The sequence below is a fragment of the Trichoderma evansii genome (assembly GCF_050947405.1).
Source record: "Trichoderma evansii strain SZMC 28006 chromosome Unknown GGI43scaffold_17, whole genome shotgun sequence".
NCBI classification, from domain to species: domain Eukaryota; kingdom Fungi; phylum Ascomycota; class Sordariomycetes; order Hypocreales; family Hypocreaceae; genus Trichoderma; species Trichoderma evansii.
In genome coordinates this window covers 1-18,158 of record NW_028145189.1, presented here as the reverse complement: position 1 = coordinate 18,158, position 18,158 = coordinate 1, and the positions used below count along the sequence as shown (strand labels likewise).

General features: G+C 47.0%; 5 protein-coding genes across 5 annotated transcripts; 3 read left to right on the top strand and 2 right to left on the bottom strand.

Moving 5' to 3' along the window:
• The first annotated feature begins 5,026 nt into the window (after positions 1-5,026).
• GGI43DRAFT_410697 (uncharacterized protein) lies at positions 5,027-5,708 on the top strand. Its single transcript, XM_083206647.1, has one exon. The coding sequence runs from the start codon at positions 5,516-5,518 to the stop codon at positions 5,678-5,680; it is 165 nt and encodes a 54-aa protein (XP_083058218.1). The 5' UTR covers positions 5,027-5,515; the 3' UTR covers positions 5,681-5,708.
• Positions 5,709-6,192: 484 nt separating this feature from the next.
• Positions 6,193-7,862, top strand: GGI43DRAFT_111903 (uncharacterized protein). The gene is made up of 3 exons (XM_083198930.1): positions 6,193-6,901; positions 6,992-7,266; positions 7,335-7,862. The coding sequence occupies exons 1-3, from the start codon at positions 6,704-6,706 to the stop codon at positions 7,666-7,668; spliced, it is 807 nt and encodes a 268-aa protein (XP_083058217.1). The 5' UTR covers positions 6,193-6,703; the 3' UTR covers positions 7,669-7,862.
• Positions 7,863-10,267: 2,405 nt separating this feature from the next.
• GGI43DRAFT_410686 (OPT oligopeptide transporter protein-domain-containing protein) lies at positions 10,268-13,995 on the top strand. Its single transcript, XM_083206646.1, has 4 exons — positions 10,268-10,921; positions 11,059-11,352; positions 11,434-12,331; positions 12,402-13,995. Exons 1-4 carry the CDS (start codon positions 10,670-10,672, stop codon positions 13,352-13,354), a joined length of 2,397 nt encoding a protein of 798 aa, XP_083058216.1. The 5' UTR covers positions 10,268-10,669; the 3' UTR covers positions 13,355-13,995.
• A 1,751-nt stretch (positions 13,996-15,746) lies between these two features.
• Positions 15,747-17,104, bottom strand: GGI43DRAFT_111847 (uncharacterized protein). The gene is made up of 3 exons (XM_083198929.1): positions 16,663-17,104; positions 16,303-16,590; positions 15,747-16,209 (listed from the first exon to the last, which is right to left on the bottom strand). The coding sequence occupies exons 1-3, from the start codon at positions 16,906-16,908 to the stop codon at positions 15,937-15,939; spliced, it is 807 nt and encodes a 268-aa protein (XP_083058215.1). The 5' UTR covers positions 16,909-17,104; the 3' UTR covers positions 15,747-15,936.
• A 1-nt stretch (position 17,105) lies between these two features.
• GGI43DRAFT_111837 (uncharacterized protein) lies at positions 17,106-17,709 on the bottom strand. The gene has a single exon (XM_083198928.1). It carries the CDS (start codon positions 17,571-17,573, stop codon positions 17,214-17,216), a length of 360 nt encoding a protein of 119 aa, XP_083058214.1. The 5' UTR covers positions 17,574-17,709; the 3' UTR covers positions 17,106-17,213.
• Between the last annotated feature and the right edge of the window lie 449 nt (positions 17,710-18,158).

Here is an 18,158-nt window from a genome sequence, read left to right as displayed (position 1 = left end):
AAGGGATCATTGAATACGAGTTTGCTAGCGAGATACGAGGTCCATCTGCATGGCTCTGAGCGCTGAAGAATTGTTGGTGAATCACGGGGTATCATTGCTTGGCGCTCCGCATCTTGTAAAAAATGAAGAAAAGGAATAGGACAATAAACTAGTTGTAAATATCTCACGTCTAATAATTATCTGATGACATGCAATAGCAACTGTTTGTAGCTGAAGCTTAAACGTATAAATGCCATAGACTCTGATATCTCCTTTACAGGTACAAAATAAGGCAGTGATACTGTAGTATGAGAACCACTCTGCGCTGACCAATTGCTGCTTCCACAGCTGCCAAGTCGGGCTTGGAATGCTATGCAGCCAACTACCTCCCAATATACGAGTACAGTCCTATTCATAGTATGTATATATCAAATTACCTGCTCCATACATCTGCCTCTAATTTGCAGCCCACTCACCTCACCCAATCCTGTGTCGATAAATACGCTATGCGTATTGGCTGCGAATTGACTTTTTGCTAGCACCCTGGCCGGGAGAGGTCATCAGGCGCAGCGGCCGCTAGCGCCATACCGCGCAAAGGGCTGGTTACACTGCTTTTGGCTGTACTCCCGCCACACCACTCGGGCTTGGTGACATCCATTCCAGCGACGGCCCGCTCACTCAAAAAATTTCTACGTCTGCCACATGAAGGCCATTGAGGATTACAGGTACAAGGCACAGGTACCGGGAGCCTAAAGCGGAGCAGGTTTGTTAGTGCTGAATGCCGCTTTAGGGCTTTGAGGGAGCTCTTGAGCACGCAAAACAGAACATTTAGACATCAATGGATTGATGCTACAAAAAGGAATCTATTGTACATAGTACCTATGTATATGCTGTTGTATCAAATTTACTCCCTGCTCGACGAATTCGTCAGTCGTCTGTTTCGCAGTCTTGACAGCCCCGGGCGCTATCGATCAGGGCCTGCCTTGCCCGTAAGACGGGATAAGCTTTCCAAGATTGCAATCTTTTCTTCTTTTTTCGAGTCAGATTCTCGACGAATTGGAGCCTCACCCACCCTTGTCCGTTGGGCGACCCCCCCTGTCCTCCGGAGTATAGCTACTTGTTGACAGCGAACGATGCTGGCAAGCCCTAAGAGAAGCTTTTCACAGTATGGAGCACTTCGTATACGGCCAATGCATTATTAGGGTGCTTGTTTCGGGTTTCTCTCTCTTCTTCACTTTTCCATGTGTCGAAAAAGCTCCGAACCCCGTTTCTCGTTGCAGTTTCTTCGGTACTTCGAGAGTGGAGTGGGGGCCTTTCGCGGAGCGGCCGGAAGAAGCTCCCACTATGCCACTTCACATGCCGCCTTCGGCCATGGCCAAGGAGAGAAAAAGAAAAGAGAAGAAATTTCATGTGCGAAACGGATTTGTGGTAGCAGTGCCGAAGCAGTGGCACAACGGCTAGACTATGTGTAACGTCAAAGCTCGACTATGGCAGTGTTGCTTCTCTTAAGCCGATAGCACACTTCCATGTGGACTGTAGAAGTACCAAAATACCAAATGCTTGCCTGTTTCTTTTTCTTCAAAGGTCCAGGTTCTTTTTGTGCCCTTATAGCAGTATTTTTAGGGATTACCCAGCAAGCAAACCTGCTGAGATACTCAATGCTTTTTTTTTCTTGCTTACATCTCAGGGCAGGTCAAGCGACAAGTTTCCAGTACAAGCTCCATGGTGTACAGCCACAACGCATAACATGTTTCTGTACCTGACACTATCGGCCATCCGCAGCGCCCCGATCGCCTCTCTGCGCTGCGCTGCCCCCGCATTAAACCTTGGCATAGGAAATTGCCGTTGCAACAGACGTGCATTAGCCCGGGATTCGTCAGCTGTCGACGGAGCATGGCATCATAGACCACTAAAGCCAGAGTCTCCCATTATCCATACTGCTATACCCCACTAGGCACTGTATGTACCTAATGCTGCTGCAAGGAGCCAGGCCGCCTGTGCCTGTATATACTGCAGCCTTTTCATTAACCTGCAACGGTCGTGCGCAGGATGCTTGTTGATAAGGAGACTGTAGCATGCACTGCAGCTGCACCCTTATCAGGCCTGTATCAGGCCAATAGGATTCGTGCCGTGAAAGGTACAAGAAGCACCTTCTGATAATACCTAAACCCTGAGTCACTTCATGTTGTTAAGAAGCATGAAGTTAAAAAAAAAAAAGTCATTAAAAAAATTGATAAATTTATTATTATATGAATTTATATTCATTGGTTTTCAACAAAGGGAAATCTAGTTTATAGAACAAAAGCCACCGAATGAGGATATAATGCTCGAGGCTGCTAGAGGTATTTGATACTATACAATTGTAACCAGAGGTTCTATACACCATCGTAGAGCTAGAGGTCAACAGTCGCTTAGAAACACAATGATCGAACACTCAAGCCCACATATGCTTGCTTGAAGCAATAGTTTAACCTTCCTTTTCTTCTAACCCTCTTTTGCTTCTTTGGAGGTAAAGAGATACAACTATTCGTTGTTCATATCTATTATTGCTGATGATAACGCCACAACTCGGTTTCATCAAAAGTTTAATGAGAGATGGTTGCCCTCAAAGTATACCTTAGTAGCTACCCAACTCGAGGAGTTTAAGGGTCAGGACTGAATTGCGTGAAATCACCCTGATTCTCAACTAATACTGTTCGCTGCCTTGTGGGAGTTTCAATTTGCAGGGTTGTTAGCCAGAAGTCATTTCCCCTTTCAAGTTATTTCCAAATATAAACCAATACGAATTGAGTGGTAGCTTTGGCAGACAAATGTCTTAATAGGGCGTTGCCAAATGCACGGCAAATGCTCCCCGCCGCTACTATTCGCCTAGATCGATCCAACCCAGCAACTACTGTGCAAAACAGGCAAAGCCATTCCACCACTCACTGGACACTGGACACCCCCCCTTGAAATTTTCGACTTTGCACGCTCTTGACAGCGCTCCTGTCGAGCGGTTTTTATGGAGCTTCCACTCAACCTGACACAGGCTACGGGAGCAAAGGCGCCGGCCGGCTGCCTCTTGTGTGTTTTCGGCTAGTTATTTTTATCGCCATGACGTCTTCTCAATATGCTAACGGGTGCAGGCAAATGCAGATGGAATATGATATCGGATTGTGGGAATACACAGCCGCTTTCCCCATCTCCTTTCGCTGGCGCCAAGTCTAGCGAGTCTTGAATAGGGGACGCAACCAATACGACTAGTATCATCCTTTGCTTGGGGCATTTCTTGTTTGAAATACGAACAGCGGCATACTACGCGTACTACCTGCAGAGCAGCGGAGCAGCGGAGCAGCCACGGCACTCGTACCATGCGTCTGTGGCTTTGCCTTCGCTCATTGGCGGCGCGAGCGTATTGCGGAATCCAGAGAGCACCGCAGTCCTCGTATGGAACAAGATGCGTAATATTGCCACTAGGCATACCAGACGGAAGTCTCCCGCCTCGTATACACCAATGCTGCCCCATGGGGCTCGGGAAGGACCGTCGAGAGAGGCTATTGGCAAGCGCTTGACGCCACAGAGAAGCCTATCGAGAGCCGTGATAGCACGCAATATTCTCCGGATCTAGTCAAGAAAGTAAACAACACAAGGATAATGAATGAGCACGCCAATTGATAATCTCTAACCAATTTTACGTCTTTATTAATTGCTGCTGACAGTTTGGATAGATGGGTTATGAGCTGTAGCTGTTATACTTGCTGCTCCCAGGCAACCCTACTTGGCAGATAGTGACACTGCCAAGGGTTGCAGTATCAAACTTTGAGCATTCTGTACGCACCACACACGTGTGCGGATGTGCTCTCAATCTTGGCAATTGGCTATCTTGGCACAGCTCTCCCCCCTGAAGGACCCAGCTAGAAAAGCGGCTCCCCCTGTCGATCATCTACGTGTAGGAGCGACGCTCCGGGAGCCCAAGCCACCCTTTGTGATTTATCGACCTGTGCTGGCCCGTGTTCGATCCGATTCTGCGATTGGCGGATAGCCAGGCGAGATACCTACTCAGTGGTATGGTGTTTGCAGTAGGTACTCTGTACTTGGTATAGAGTTTTGAACATCGTCTCGTCGGTGACGGTGCCTCTACAAACCATTGTGACGCAACATTTGAAGTCTATTGCAAAGTAGTCGCACACATGTGGTGTTCTCTAGTCGTATTGTTCGTGGACACTTGTCCTATTTTCCTAGAATTGGCCTCGGAGGAAGAAGTTGCTGTTGTATACGCACAAATGAATCAACTACCACAATTGGGCGAGTCTTTGCCTGGTAATGAAAGGTGCTACATAGAAAGAGAGACTTTGGTCCTGAAAAATCGCATCCTAAACACCACTGATAGGTATTCTTGCCATTATCGAAGCTTTTATAGTCTCTTTACTGGTCTCCCGAGTGATAACGTTATTTTCTATGTCTCTCTACTGGCTTAAGGAGAAACTGCCTATATATTCATCACTGTATAGCAGTCTCTATAAAGATCGAAATCAGGCCTCTTGTTTTATACTTCCATATCTCAAACTTATCGTTGTTTATGGATAGATGCTTTGTTTCCTGCATACTCCTGATACTTTGAACTGTCAGCAAACGACTTAGTATTGGGACAATGATTGCGGCAGTTAAACTAGCCTGTTGGTACTGAAGTACCAGGAACACCGCCGATTATAGACTTCTATAATATGTCAAGATCTCGCTGGCGGATTGGCTCGATCTATGCCATAAACGTGGTCTAGATGCTTAAGCGCCAGGGCCCGTTCATACATCATCTATAACATCAACGTTAAACTTCATGGTGTTACAGCCATTTGAACTCTAATTTTCTACCATCTAAACCTAATGGGAGGATTGCCATGGTTTGCGCCAGATCGTTCACTATTCTCTGGATAATGCTACTCTCCCTTGATTATTCGTCAGTTTAGAGGGACCTCCCATGCTCGCCTCTTGGATCTGAGATACATCTCAAGCCAAATCAAGTTCAGGGGATTCGTCTACATCTTCATATACCTTTGTTAAAGAATTTCTACGGTAGCTGAATCTGTCCAAAGACCATCACTTCCCGATGGAGAGCTATCTCTGCCACGTTGTATTCAAGTCTCTAGCGGGTCTGCTATGGGGAGATATACAGCAGACTACTTCTCAAATTCCCCATCTGTATTCACGAAGATAATATTCTCAAGCTAAAGTTTGTTCTAACTTTGTATACTTGAATTAAGACATATTTAGCTGCTACATCTTACCACCATCGTATCCAAGAGAGTATTGGATGAGGCTCACAACAGTCGCAGCAAATGCACGGTTCTCAAAAGGTCAACAGATACAAAATAGCGTGGATATCATGAAAGATGTTTCATGTGCCACAATTTGATCGACTTGGCTTGTCGCCCCACGTGCTCATCTACGAGATCTCCGGTTTTGCTCGATATATGTCTCAAAAAAGTGGGAGGGATTTGGTATAAAGTTCAATGTTGTTCCTGAAAATACGTTGGTGTGAGGTCCGCAATGTCTCATATTAATGAATCCGCTGATATTGTTCAATATTGGAGGGACCATCTTCACGATACAAGCGATTCGTTATTATTCTCTGACATTCTACCGTCATGAGACGCTTCTCTTCAACTGGTTTACGTTTTTTTTTTTTGGATCTCTTTTCCCAATGTCATTCAAGGGCCTCATCTGATAGGCTGTCGATTGACTTTCATCATACTGGATGATATATGTCTAGTTCGATTCAGAACAAGAGATGAACATGTATGAATCGGCACCCTAACGGTGGATATAAAGCCAAAAACGCAGTGTTTATTATCGACAATCCAATGGGGCTGAAGCTGCGAGAATTATTGAGGCGGCATTGCTGATCCTTACTCAACAGACACGATCAGTGGGACCAATGCTATCATGGCCTGCAGATCGTGATCGGCTATTGGGGAAACCCTTACAGCAGGTGGGTAGACTGCGATCAGGCTATTGACCCTGTTTCTCGTGGCCGTGTAAAATGTGCCTGGATGATTAGGGGTGGAAAGACATTGTCTTGAAATGTGATGAAGCACCAAATCTAATTGCTGGGTAATTTGTGCTCGCCTTAGGAATTATTGATGCACTCCCTGGCAGCTCCCAAATGTCTTTTTTTCTGCACTGGAAATGCCAAACTACACTATTACTGCAGTAGTGCCAATCAATGTTGTGTTGTCTCTCTGAACGCGTAATTGCTAGCTAATTGACAACGAACAGCTAGTGGAGAAAGGAAAAGTATAGAAACTGCCCAAGTGGTTCCTGGAAACCGAGAAATCGTATGATGCAATTGCTCCAGATCTAAAAGATCTCCTACCAAAGGTGTATTTCGTCATAAAGGCCCAAGACAGCTGCGGTTGAAAACTCTCGGTGAAACTGAGGCGTAGCGAGGCGCAGCCAAGGGAGCAGGGAGCGGCAGCTTAGCATCCGATCTTGAACGCGACGGCGAAGGCCGGAGCTCCACACGTGCCGGGATTGACCCAACTCCATATTAGAGGCATCCGCCGGTATCGATCCGTTCATTCCAAGATATAAAGCGCTGGATCGCTGTTTGACTACCGTTGAGAGCAGACGCCAATCGCAACTCAATCTGGTTCTGGTAACCTTTTCTGGAGCGACAATCGGCCAACGACTCTGAACTTTGCGGCACTAACCAGCCAAGTTGGCTCAGCGACAACAAATACAAGACAAGATGGCGGCCGAGAATGATGTTTATACTCTTCACTATTTCCCATTTTCACTGTATTCGCTCATGGTACGGTTTGCCTTGGTAATAGGCAAAAGGTTGAATCCGGAGACGGCGCCAAAAGTTGAGATAAAGCTGGTGAATCTGCATCGAGACGAGAACTTTTCAGAACAATATCTCACTTTGGTGAACTCCAAAGGCCAGGTCAGTCCAGTTTTCAATATCTGATTATATTTGTCAGATCTATATCATGAGAGAGAAATGTAAAGACAGCGTTATACTGACATTGAACAGGTTCCCGCACTGACATCGGCTACATTCTCATCGCCACTCGCAGAAAGCTATGACATTTCCAAATGGCTATGCGAGAAACAGCCAGAGCTTATTCCCGAGGAGCACCGAGAAGCGATTCAGAGCCTGCTGGACAAACTGTACAGTTTTCATGCCAAGACCCTGACGATAGGAGCCAACGAAAAGAAGCACGGACTTCCAAACCGAGCTGCCGAGCTACTAGAGCAAAAGGACTTGACCGAAGCTCATCGCAGGGCATTGGAGATTAAAAGCGTATTGTAAGTTACTGGCTCCGAAAATTTGATTAGAGTGTCTGCCCAGAGGCAGCATTAACGTCTTTATTTAGCCACGACGTACGTCACAACACAGTATTCACTCCTAGTGGCATCAAGGACGTTGAAGGCAAGGCCCGCATCTTTATCCAAGAGCTAGACAAAACTCTCGAGGAGAGCCAGGGACAACGCTGGATCTTTGGCAAGCGGCCAACGATAGCGGATGCACATGCCACGGCCATGATAGCAAGGTTGATGGAAGTGAAGCGCCAAGACCTGCTGACGGAGAGAGTGCAAGAGTATACGAGGGGAGTTCTTGCATCTGAAGAGTGGAACGAGGTTACGCATGGCAGGGCCACGCGCTGGAACGTCTCGATGGGACACGTCGCCGATTTCAATCCACTGTAGATTTTTCGGCGTCTCATTGGGGGCTCTTCTTTTCTTCTTTTCTTCTTTCTTGTTCTCTTCTTTTCATTCTTGTCTCAATGTTGCTTGAGGCAGCTGCTGGTACTTTTTGATATGCAGCCGAAAATTTTCAATACCCAATATATGTATGGAAAAAACAAAAGATCTTTTATGCGCCTATGAGGTAGTATTGCTAGGCAAAAGAGCAGGTCTTCGGCTTCAGCCTTAGTATTATACCATTGTCTACAATCGGTTACAAATAAGCTTGATGCCCAAGCTGGCATATAGTAGTATTCGGCTCGCTTTTAGTGACATTGTAGCTCTCCACTATGCGATCTTACTTGTACTGGATAACACGTGTTGGGATAGAGCATTGCTGGGGCTTCGCACTCTATAGATAAGTAGTCTGCAAATGTTGACAAGCTATTCGCAAAGGAGAAGGAGGAAGGAGAAGAAAGTGTTTGCGACTATAAAAGTCATGGTGCATCTGATATTCCCGTCTTTCAATGGTAAAAGCTTCTGTTCGGACGGGTTTTAATTTCTGATGCGCTAGGCATAGCAACGAAAAGAATTCTGGCGTATTAGTTGGAAGAAGGTTGGAAGAGCGTTGGAAGCGCATTCAGCCTCATCGCATTCTTTTTCAGCGGTTGATCATCCTTGGCCACAGCAAATACTGTGGTTTCAGTGGAACAGCCAAGAGAGAATGGCCTCGCTCGCTGTGTGGAGAAACCAATCAGTAAGGAATGAGAACCTGGATGGCTGGCAAGTAAGTCAAAAAAAAAAAAAAAAAAAAAAAAAAAAAAGATCCTGTGTGGCAAAAACGTCGCCGGTCAAAAGCCGTGAAATAGGCTTTGAAACAAGGTGAAAGCAAGCGGCAAAGGCAAGAGTCAGCCAGCTTCGCCGAAAGAGACACAAAAGTGCCCTGAATCAGCTTTTTGTTAGGGGCCAGAGAGGCCCGTAGCCGTAGCCCGCCCTTTATGTAAGAAAGAGAACGGCGCCGGGAAGAGACATGGAACTTCTGTTGCCTTGGCCGGTCCGAGTCAAAAGTTCCACACTGTCGGGTGGCGGAGCGGAGCACAGAAACACGCACAAAATGAGCAGTAATCAGCAGGTTAATCGTACTGTGGCTGCTGAGAAGACGCGGTAGTGAAAGCATCGTCGGTTGATGATATAGCCAGCAGGTTCAGCTGTCCAACTCGGATAGGGTTGATAGTCTAATCGTAATAAAACAGTTGCTTGCATCATTGGGAGGCTTCGAAGGCCCCGGTCAGAAAGGATAGAAGCGGCTGGATCTCTAGCCATTGCCCAGGGTCTCGGCTTTTGCTTGGCAAACGCCATCACGACACGCGGCTGGGAATTTCTGGCCGTAGCATGAATGCACGTACAGTAGTCCCTAAAAATGGCATGGAGCGTGCGTGGCTGGGGTGAAACGGGATGTCGCCCTGTTTTTCGTGGTTGGTGAGACGAGAGATCAAGGCGATAGTAGAGCGATGATACCGTGTCGCTTGCTGGAACACATACAGTACGCAGACAAAAGTGGCCACCCAGAAGGCGCTCTCTCACAAACAGACTTCGCGGAGAATTATAAAAAGAAAATCTCTCAGAATCTGCTGTCATCCCCATAGTGCGCGCATCTTCTTCCCCCAAAAAGCATAAAACAAACGTCCGTCCCGAGATCGGATTTGCCTCTTGACACGCTGGGCTAAGTGTATCCGGCTATTTTCGATTCAGCTGCTCGCGATTACAAGTTCGAAATACGCCATGCGGGGGGAAGAGATAAGGACAAAGGGCCTCTTTCGCCCTCTGCTGTCCTGGCCTGCCTGGGCAATCCTTGGGAAGTGTGTTGAGCTAAAAGGGCCCCCCTCTTGGCCTGTCCATCATTGGCTGGCCGACAAAACAGACTATTTTGCGCCTCGCAGCTAGGCACGGCAAGGGGGAGGAAAAAGAAAAGAAGCACATGCTAACTGTCTAGTCGTGCGTTCGTACTGCTCGTATTGCAAGGTACCTCGGACGCTGGGTTTGCTGTGTTTGCGGCAGCAAATTAGCCTGATTAGACAGGATTTCGATAATGTAAACATCAACAATACTGATGGGTGATAAGCAAGTAGATCAGAGTAAACCTCAGCGATACGGTCGCGCCGACAAAGTCTTTGGCCGATAAGTGCCTACTTGTATTAGCGAAAGAACCTTTTTTGTCTCACAAGAATGTCGCACTCCGTGCTCCCGTCTGTTCTTCGGACTGTCCTGCAAAGCTCAGCCGTGGAGGCGCTCTATCCTTCATTAGGAAGGTCTGCGTTTCCACACACAGCTGGTGGCCAGGACGAGCAGGTTATCTCTGAATTGGCACCGGCCTCTGCACCACCCACCTCGACGCTGATTTGCCCAAGAATCAGCCACAAGCCTTGGGAGCCCTTCCCGCAAGCATGTTTGGCACATGGTGGATGACAGGAACCAGCAAGGGACCGACTCTTTTAGCTGCGCACTGTGCTGCGCCGTCTCTCGTCTCGGTCTGGGCTCGAGCGCCACACTGGCCGTGATTTGGCGGGGAATTTTATCAAGATGGAGCCGCGGACCTGGGGGGAGGCACTTTGGCTTGGGTCGGCTGGTCTTGTTGGAGCAGCCGCTAGAACGAGGCCATCCTGGATTGGCAGGGCGTAGTTGCGCTGTATGTGCAGCCCATGGGGTTTGCTCGTTGTTAGCGTCCTAGCGATTATCTGCCTGTGCCAAGCTCGTCGCACTCACTCACTCTCTTCCTCCCACCTCTGTAATCCTTCCTCACCGAGAAAGAGAGAAAGAGAGAAATAGAGCGAGTGAGCGAGTCACACAGACAGACCTCGCCCGGTTCCGAATCGACTGGATTCGAACTCGGCTCGTTCGATCTGTCGACGACCAGACGGGGCGACGGTGGCCTGCTTATAGCGACGACGACCAGGGCGAAAAAAATCCATAGGACTGAGGCGACAACCACCACCACCACCACCACCACTACTTCTCACAAGTCGACATGTTGCCGTCCATCTTCCGCCGGCGCCATGAGCCGGAGGAGATCACCCCGATTCCCGGTCCACTGGAAACTGACATGCCTGGTTTGCAACATCTTCAGCATCTCCAACAGTTTGAAAAGGCTCACAAATTCGACCCCAACCTGCCTATTGACGACCTCAACGATGTCGACGCTGCTATTGCCACGGGCAATGCTGAGAAGGGCATCGAAATCGAGCATGCCTTGATGGAAGACAACAGCCCTTACCCTGAGGTATGCTTTTAACTTTTTTTTCTCTTATCCTCTTCTTGTTGTGTCCACATGTAAATAGAAGAAGCTCAAGTAAAATGTGCTGCGTGTATGTAATGTTTGTTTGTGTAAAACTGATCGATGGTTCCCCTCTCTTATAGGTGCGAGCGGTTGTCCGAAATTATGATGTCGACGTCCCTGCCAACACCATTCGAGCCTGGGTTATCGGCCTGATTCTCTGCACTATCGGTTCTGGAGTCAACATGCTCTTCTCTCTTCGCAATCCTAGTATCGCCATCACGACGTACGTTGTTCAGCTGATTGCTTATCCCATCGGTCGCGGCTGGGACTTGGTCATGCCGGACAAGGAATGGAATCTCTTTGGCCTCAAGTTCAATCTCAGGCCCGGAAAATTCAACCACAAAGAACATGTTGTCATCGTGGCCATGTCTAACGTAAGTGTTTCAAACCGCTAAAGGACGATTCGATGATGTTTAGCTCAAAACTGATTTCCTAACCTTTTCGCTCTTCCTTAGGCTGCTTATGGTGGTGGTGTTTTGTATGCCACCGATGTCCTACTGGCTCAGCGTCTCTGGTACAAGCAGGATTTCGGCTGGGCTTTCCAGCTTCTTTTCGGCATCACCACGTTGTGTACTGGATACGGCCTGGCTGGTCTGGCTCGTCGCTTCCTGGTTTGGCCTGCCGCCATGATCTGGCCAGCCGATTTGGTCAACGTCGCTCTCTTCTACAGCTTGCACGACCACTCGCCATCTGACCCGACAAAGACTAACGGTTGGTCCATCGGCCGCTACAAGCTGTTCCTCATCGTTGGATTTAGCGCCTTTATCTGGTACTGGTTCCCCGGATGGATTTTCAAGGGCTTATCTTCTTTTGCCTGGGTTGTCTGGGTTGCGCCAAACAGTGTTGTTGTCAACAAAATTTTCGGTCCAGCTCACGGATATGGTCTTATGCCCACCTCGTTCGACTGGTCTGTATACAGCGGCTTCTTGGGTTCGCCATTGATCCCTCCTTTCCACGCCATTGCCAACGTGCTCGGCGGAATCATCGTCTTCTTCGTTGTCATTTCCATGGGAATTCACTTTAGCGGCACCTGGTATTCTGATTATTTCCCCGTTCAATCATCCGACTCGTACGACAACCTCGGCAACGTTTATAACGTTACGCGAATCCTTGGAAGCGACTTCAAATTTAACGAGACTGCATACAAAGAGTACTCTCCTCTCTTTTTGCCGACGCAATTTGCTCTCGCCTACGGACTGTCGTTTGCCGCCGTTGCCGCCGTGCTCATCCACGTCGGCCTTTACCATGGAAAAGAGATCTGGAAGCAGTTCAAGATGGCTCGTCACCAGGAGGACGACGTTCATATGCGACTGATGAAGAAATACCGAGATGCTGAAGAATGGTGGTATGCTGGTAAGTCATAGCTTTCAAAAATTATACCCTCTTGCTTAGAGTATAATGCTAATCAGAGGTCGTTATATAGTCTTATTCGTCAGTATGGTTGCCATCTCCTTTGGCGTAGTTGCTGGCTGGGATACTGGCTTTCCTGCCTGGGCATTCGTTGTCTGCCTCCTGCTTCCGATTATATGGATTATCCCCATCGGTATCGTCCAAGCCATCACTAACATCCAGCTTGGCCTCAACGTTCTGACTGAATTCATCATTGGTTATATGGTGCCTGGCCGGCCTATTGCCATGATGATGTTCAAGAATTATGGTTATGTTACCATGGCTCAGGCCTTGTACTTTGCTCAAGATCTGAAGCTCGGTCACTACATGAAAGTGCCCCCCCGTGTCATGTTCACCTCGCAGCTTCTCGCCTCTGTGTGGTCTGCAATCGTTCAGATTGTCGTTATGAACTGGGCCCTTGGCCATATCCCCAACGTCTGCGCTGATGATCAAGAGAACGGCTATACGTGCCCCGGTGGCCGCGTCTTCTACACGGCCTCGATTATCTGGGGCGCCATTGGGCCTGCTCGAATCTTCAGCCATGGAGCTCTCTATTCTTCTCTGCAGTGGTTTTGGCTTGTTGGTGCCATCGCGCCCATTGCCACTTGGCTATTGGCTCGTCGCTGGCCCAAGTCTTTCTGGCGCTATGTCAGCGCTCCAGTCATCTTTGGAGGAGTTGGCTTGCTTCCTCCTGCGACTGTCAACATCTACCTCTGCTGGGGTATCGTCGGTATTGTTTTCAACTATTACATCCGAAGGAGATACACTGGATGGTGGCTGCAGTACAACTACATCACCTCAGCGGCGCTGGACTGCGGTCTTATCATATCCACACTGCTAATTTTCTTCACGCTGTACTTGACCAACATGCAGAGCCCCAGCTGGTGGGGTAACGATGCAGCCGTGGTGACCATGGATTTTAACGGGACTGCAATTTCAAGGCATGTATCCGATGGCGAAATCATTGGACCAAAGCAATGGCCATAAGAGATATGACAGCATTAAAAAAGACTGGGTTTTAGCTGGATGTACGGCGTTGAGAAAAGGGAGCAAATGCTGGATCTGGAAATTCCATCCCTCTTTCTCTCGCGCTCGCTGTTTGGAAATTTGGGATTTTTCCACATATATTGTTTTTATGACCTGGGTTGGACAAGGACGGAGTTAAAAGGAGCCTCAACTTTGTTGCTTTTGTTTTTTTCCTTGGATGTTTTCTTTCATGAGATTGACTTTTGGCAACGAAGATACCTAATCGCGGAGTCGTGTTGATTCCTAGACGATGTCGATTTCATAGCCATGGATAACAGCTTTTTCATATGATGTTGATGAGAAGACCAGAGGAATGGGTTTTTTAGCGAGCCTGGTTATGTTGTATATTAGTCTTTTTCCTGCTCAGCCAGTCGTTATCTTGACATTATGATAGTGTATAAGATTCATTGACATAGATTCATTGGATAATGATGTTGAATATTGGGAATTTTCACGTAGAAAAGTTGCGAAAGTCGTACAAAAGTGGCATGTAGTTGCGATCCGTATTGGCTCTGACCTCTCGAATGCCGAGTAGCAGGTGCTCGATAAAAGACCCAGGTGGAAGTATAATCGGAGGGAATGTAGGCAAAGCTTTAGCTTCCAAAACAACTGGGCCACCTGAGACGATGTTCCTATAAAACAAAGGCTCATGGGCTGCTGTTATGGCTTCACTTACATGGAGTATTGCCCACATTGGAGATTAATGGGCTCTCTTAAGATCTAAGATCGGCTAATACTATTTAGACTGGGTGGATATCGGCGGCTGAGGAACAATGCGCTGACTAATCTCGAATTTGAGATAAGCAAAACGTGGTGTCACGTGCAGAGCCGAGGGTATCATCACGTGGTTTAGACGGGCGCCGCCACTCCCACGCAAAAATTAGGGCTGGCAATTCGACACTCCACCGCGAAAAAGGCGTTGCTCTCCCCCCAAATTAACCATTCGTGAAATCGTCATCCAACTTCACGCCTAAGCACAACCGACCGCCAAGATGAGTACGTTTTGCTCCCATTATTCCTAGTCGCCGTCTCCGAAGATCCCATTATTACGAAACCCCGACTCGTAGCCTCTATACCGAGAGAGGCTGCGCGAGAAGAATATATATCGAGGGCGAAATGATGGGATTTTTGTCGAGACTTGAGACTGTTCGAGATTGGGGATGAGAGTTTTCGAGCGTTAAAGGCTGACTGCTGTTTCTGCGTGTAGCGAAGGGTACCTCCAGCTTTGGTAAGCGTCACAACAAGACGCACACTCTCTGCCGACGATGCGGTTAGTTTTTATTCTTCCTCCAACCAGGATACGGGCTTTTCATGATGCCTCCACGCAATTGCCGTCTATCCAGAATCGATCGAGACCACCTGTCGGAAAAAGGAGGAATGTACGAGGGCTACTGAGCTACGAGAAACGAATCTCGCATCGACAGATTGACTTCAAGGATGGCAATTGCGATTGGATGGCGGATTGGATTGAACGGATCAATGAATGATCGAACAGACATGCTGATTATGTATGGACATTAGGCCGCCGTTCGCTGCACGTCCAGAAGCACGAGTGTGCCTCTTGCGGATACCCTGCCGCTAAGATGCGAAAGTGTATGTACACTCCCTTCCCTGGATTCACCTGCGTTTCGACATAGGAGACAACTGTGTTTCCATGCTGTATACTCTCGAGAATGCCGTCTAACTCTACTTCAACAGACAACTGGAGCGAGAAGGCCAAGCGGAGAAGGACCGTCGGCACTGGCCGCACCCGCTACCTCAAGGACGTTTCCCGACGATTCAAGAACGGCTTCCAGACTGGCACCCCCAAGAACGCCAGACTCGGCAAGAAGGCTGAGGCCGAGGCTTAAGAGACCTGAAGCGTTTTTATGCTCTCTTCCTACCACTATGCATAAACAAGGGTAGAAGGAGGAGTAGGGGGAGAGAGGGAAACAAACCAAAAAATAGAAGACTAAAAAAATAATCCGTCCATGAGGTTAATGAAATCCTGGCGAAATTCTTTTTTGCATTATTTTCTCCTCTTCTCTTATTTTTGCAACTACGTGGAAAAACAAGTGATGAGCGGATGCATCTTTTTTTGTCAGTCTTCTCTTTCCCTCTCTCTCTTCTTATTTTTACATGGGATTCGAAGATGAGGGGAGTGCTGGGGCGGATGATGTACATTTTGGGCGACTGATCAAGGACAAGGGGGCTTGGGAGCAAGGGACAAATGGTGTTTGTTTTCAAAAATGGGAACCCCAATTGCTTTTTATTTTCGCGCCGGAGATTCCGTAGGGATTCGGGTCAACGAAAGTCTGAAATGGCATCTTGATTCTTCACGTATTGCGTAATTTTCCTACTTTTGAGATTTCTATAATGTGTTTGAGGAATGAGTCTCCATCGCCCATCTTGCGGTCGCGAGCATTTTCTCTCCGTCTCATCCATCTGGCTCGTAAGCAATCTTTATATGCCACACCGATGTCATTAATTAATACACAACTGCTCATCTTTCAAAAAAAAAAAAAAAATAGCTAACATCAAAAAACTCCCGCATTATAACGCTATCAAGTACCCCTCTCAAAAACCTTGACATTTCCATCCGCCCCAACATGGTATAGATACTCGGCACTCGCCTCTGCTCTATCGCGCTCTGTGACTCTTACAACGCCGCTCACATCCTTGGCTACGCCTGTGTCCAGCATCCTGAGGCTGAGAACCACGTCTGCGGCATGTGCTTGAGCGAGCACCAATGCTGCATGCGAGCGCTCCAGCGACGTTCTCTGGTTCCGTAGAAGGGCGTCATCTACTGAGAAGGTAAGGACCGTTGTGTGAATACGCTGATGATTTTATACAAGTCAGCCTAATGCAATTTTCGTTTTCTTCTTCTTTTCAGTAGAAAGAGAATCAGTATGCCTTTGTAGGGAACTCACCTCTCTCAAGGACAATAGCATTCCCTCTAAAGCCAGTCCAGTCACATCTTCCTCTCCGAATATCGCCAATAGCTCATCAAGCTGGTCGATAATCAAGACCTTGGGACCTGATCTCACGTCTGCGATTGCCGTCTCGATACTTCTCCTCACATCATCCAGCTTCCCGCTCTTGAGCACTCTTCCTTTGTCTCCAGTAGTCTCCGAGCCCTGATCCCCAGAGAGCAGCCCTGTCAAGCCATCCACAAAGCTGAATTTGCCGGCTCTACTTAGGCTGTCCAAGTCCAAGCCCTATTGTCGTTGGGAAAAATAAGCGGCCATTCAAAAGAAGAAAAGATTAGCTAAATCAAATAAAATTCTTACCAATCTACTTGCACCCTCTCTCCAAAAAGCCAAGTCTCTCATAAAGCTCACAAAAACAACTCCAGGGCTCGCCTCTTTCTCACCCACGCCGGCATCTGCTCCTCGTCCTGACTGTAATATTGAGTAGAGGTATCGTAGAACGAGCCAATTTGACGAGGCGCCCAGTGTATTTGTCAAGATTGTCAAGGATGCCTCTTCAGGTAGCCCCAGATACTGTTCGAGGAGAGCAGGAATCTTGTTCGACATTATGAAGTTTTCAGTCTATGCTGGTTTTTGAGTTTGGCTGAATCTTGAAGGAAATATAGAGAGATGAAGTTAATATATGATGAATTGTAAAGGAAATATCGTTTATGCGAAGAGAGGCCAAAAATTAATAAAACAAAATACTACCAGCATTTCTTCATCTAGGTTAGTGAAAATTAAGACATTCCTCACAAAGACTCACGGAGGCTGGATGGTGGGGGCGGGGACTGTGTGTATAGTAAAACTACGTATTCGCACCGTATGTAATCATCAATATGCGAAGGGCACGATATAACAGTGCTTCTGAATCACTTGCAGATTGCAATGCATATGATAAAGCGATAGTTATGATTTAACTGGCCTACCATTGCGTAGAGTACCTCGATCAAAGAAGGCGAAGGAAGGCGAACACGAAAAATCGCAGTCGAAGAGGAGAACGTGAAACCTCTTATGAGATGGTTTAAAGTGGTAGCATCAGCTTCAGTATTGAGGAACTGTCGGCTACAGCTAATATGAGAATGTGCAGACCCTGATTTTTCCGGCATATAGTCTTTACAAGATTCATAGGAGGAGGAGAAAATGATGCGACACAAAATGCTATATATGAATATGTCTGCATCCGATACTGCTATCAACATGATTTGATAGGTGACTAATACGGCTAGCATCGAACCTCAAAAGGTTTTGACCTTTTTATATTAGTTTAGTAGAAAAGTATATGTAAGGGGCTACGGTTTGGTCTTATTAGTGATAACTGGAACGCATATATAGGTAGATGGAGACGGGGTGTATTATTGGGCGAACTAGGCCTTACAACGGTCTTATAATTCTGAACTGGTGTTTGGGACAGGAATGTCCGTAGGTAATGGCGCTGCCTCTTTTGGACTTGTGTTTTCATTGTATGTTGCCTCGATGTAACTTTGTAGTGGTTACTAGGTATCTTAACTCTATTACTCAGTGGTACAACATCCAAGCTGGTCTCCTCTCTCATGCGGCTGAAGCTCGATAGCCTATGGCGGTCTCTCGCTGCGAGCCTAATGCAGTAGGCGAAGAATCTAGAGCCCAAACAGTTATAATTGTCAGTATCAAGCAAAAAAAAAAAAAGAAAGAAAGAAAGAAAGCAAAATGATGAGTATCAAATGATCTTTCGAAAAAACCAAAAAAAAAAAAAAAAAAAAAAAAAAAAAAAAAAAAAAAAAAAAAAAAAAAAAAAAAAAAAAAAAAAAAAAAAAAAAAAAAAAAAAAAAAAAAAA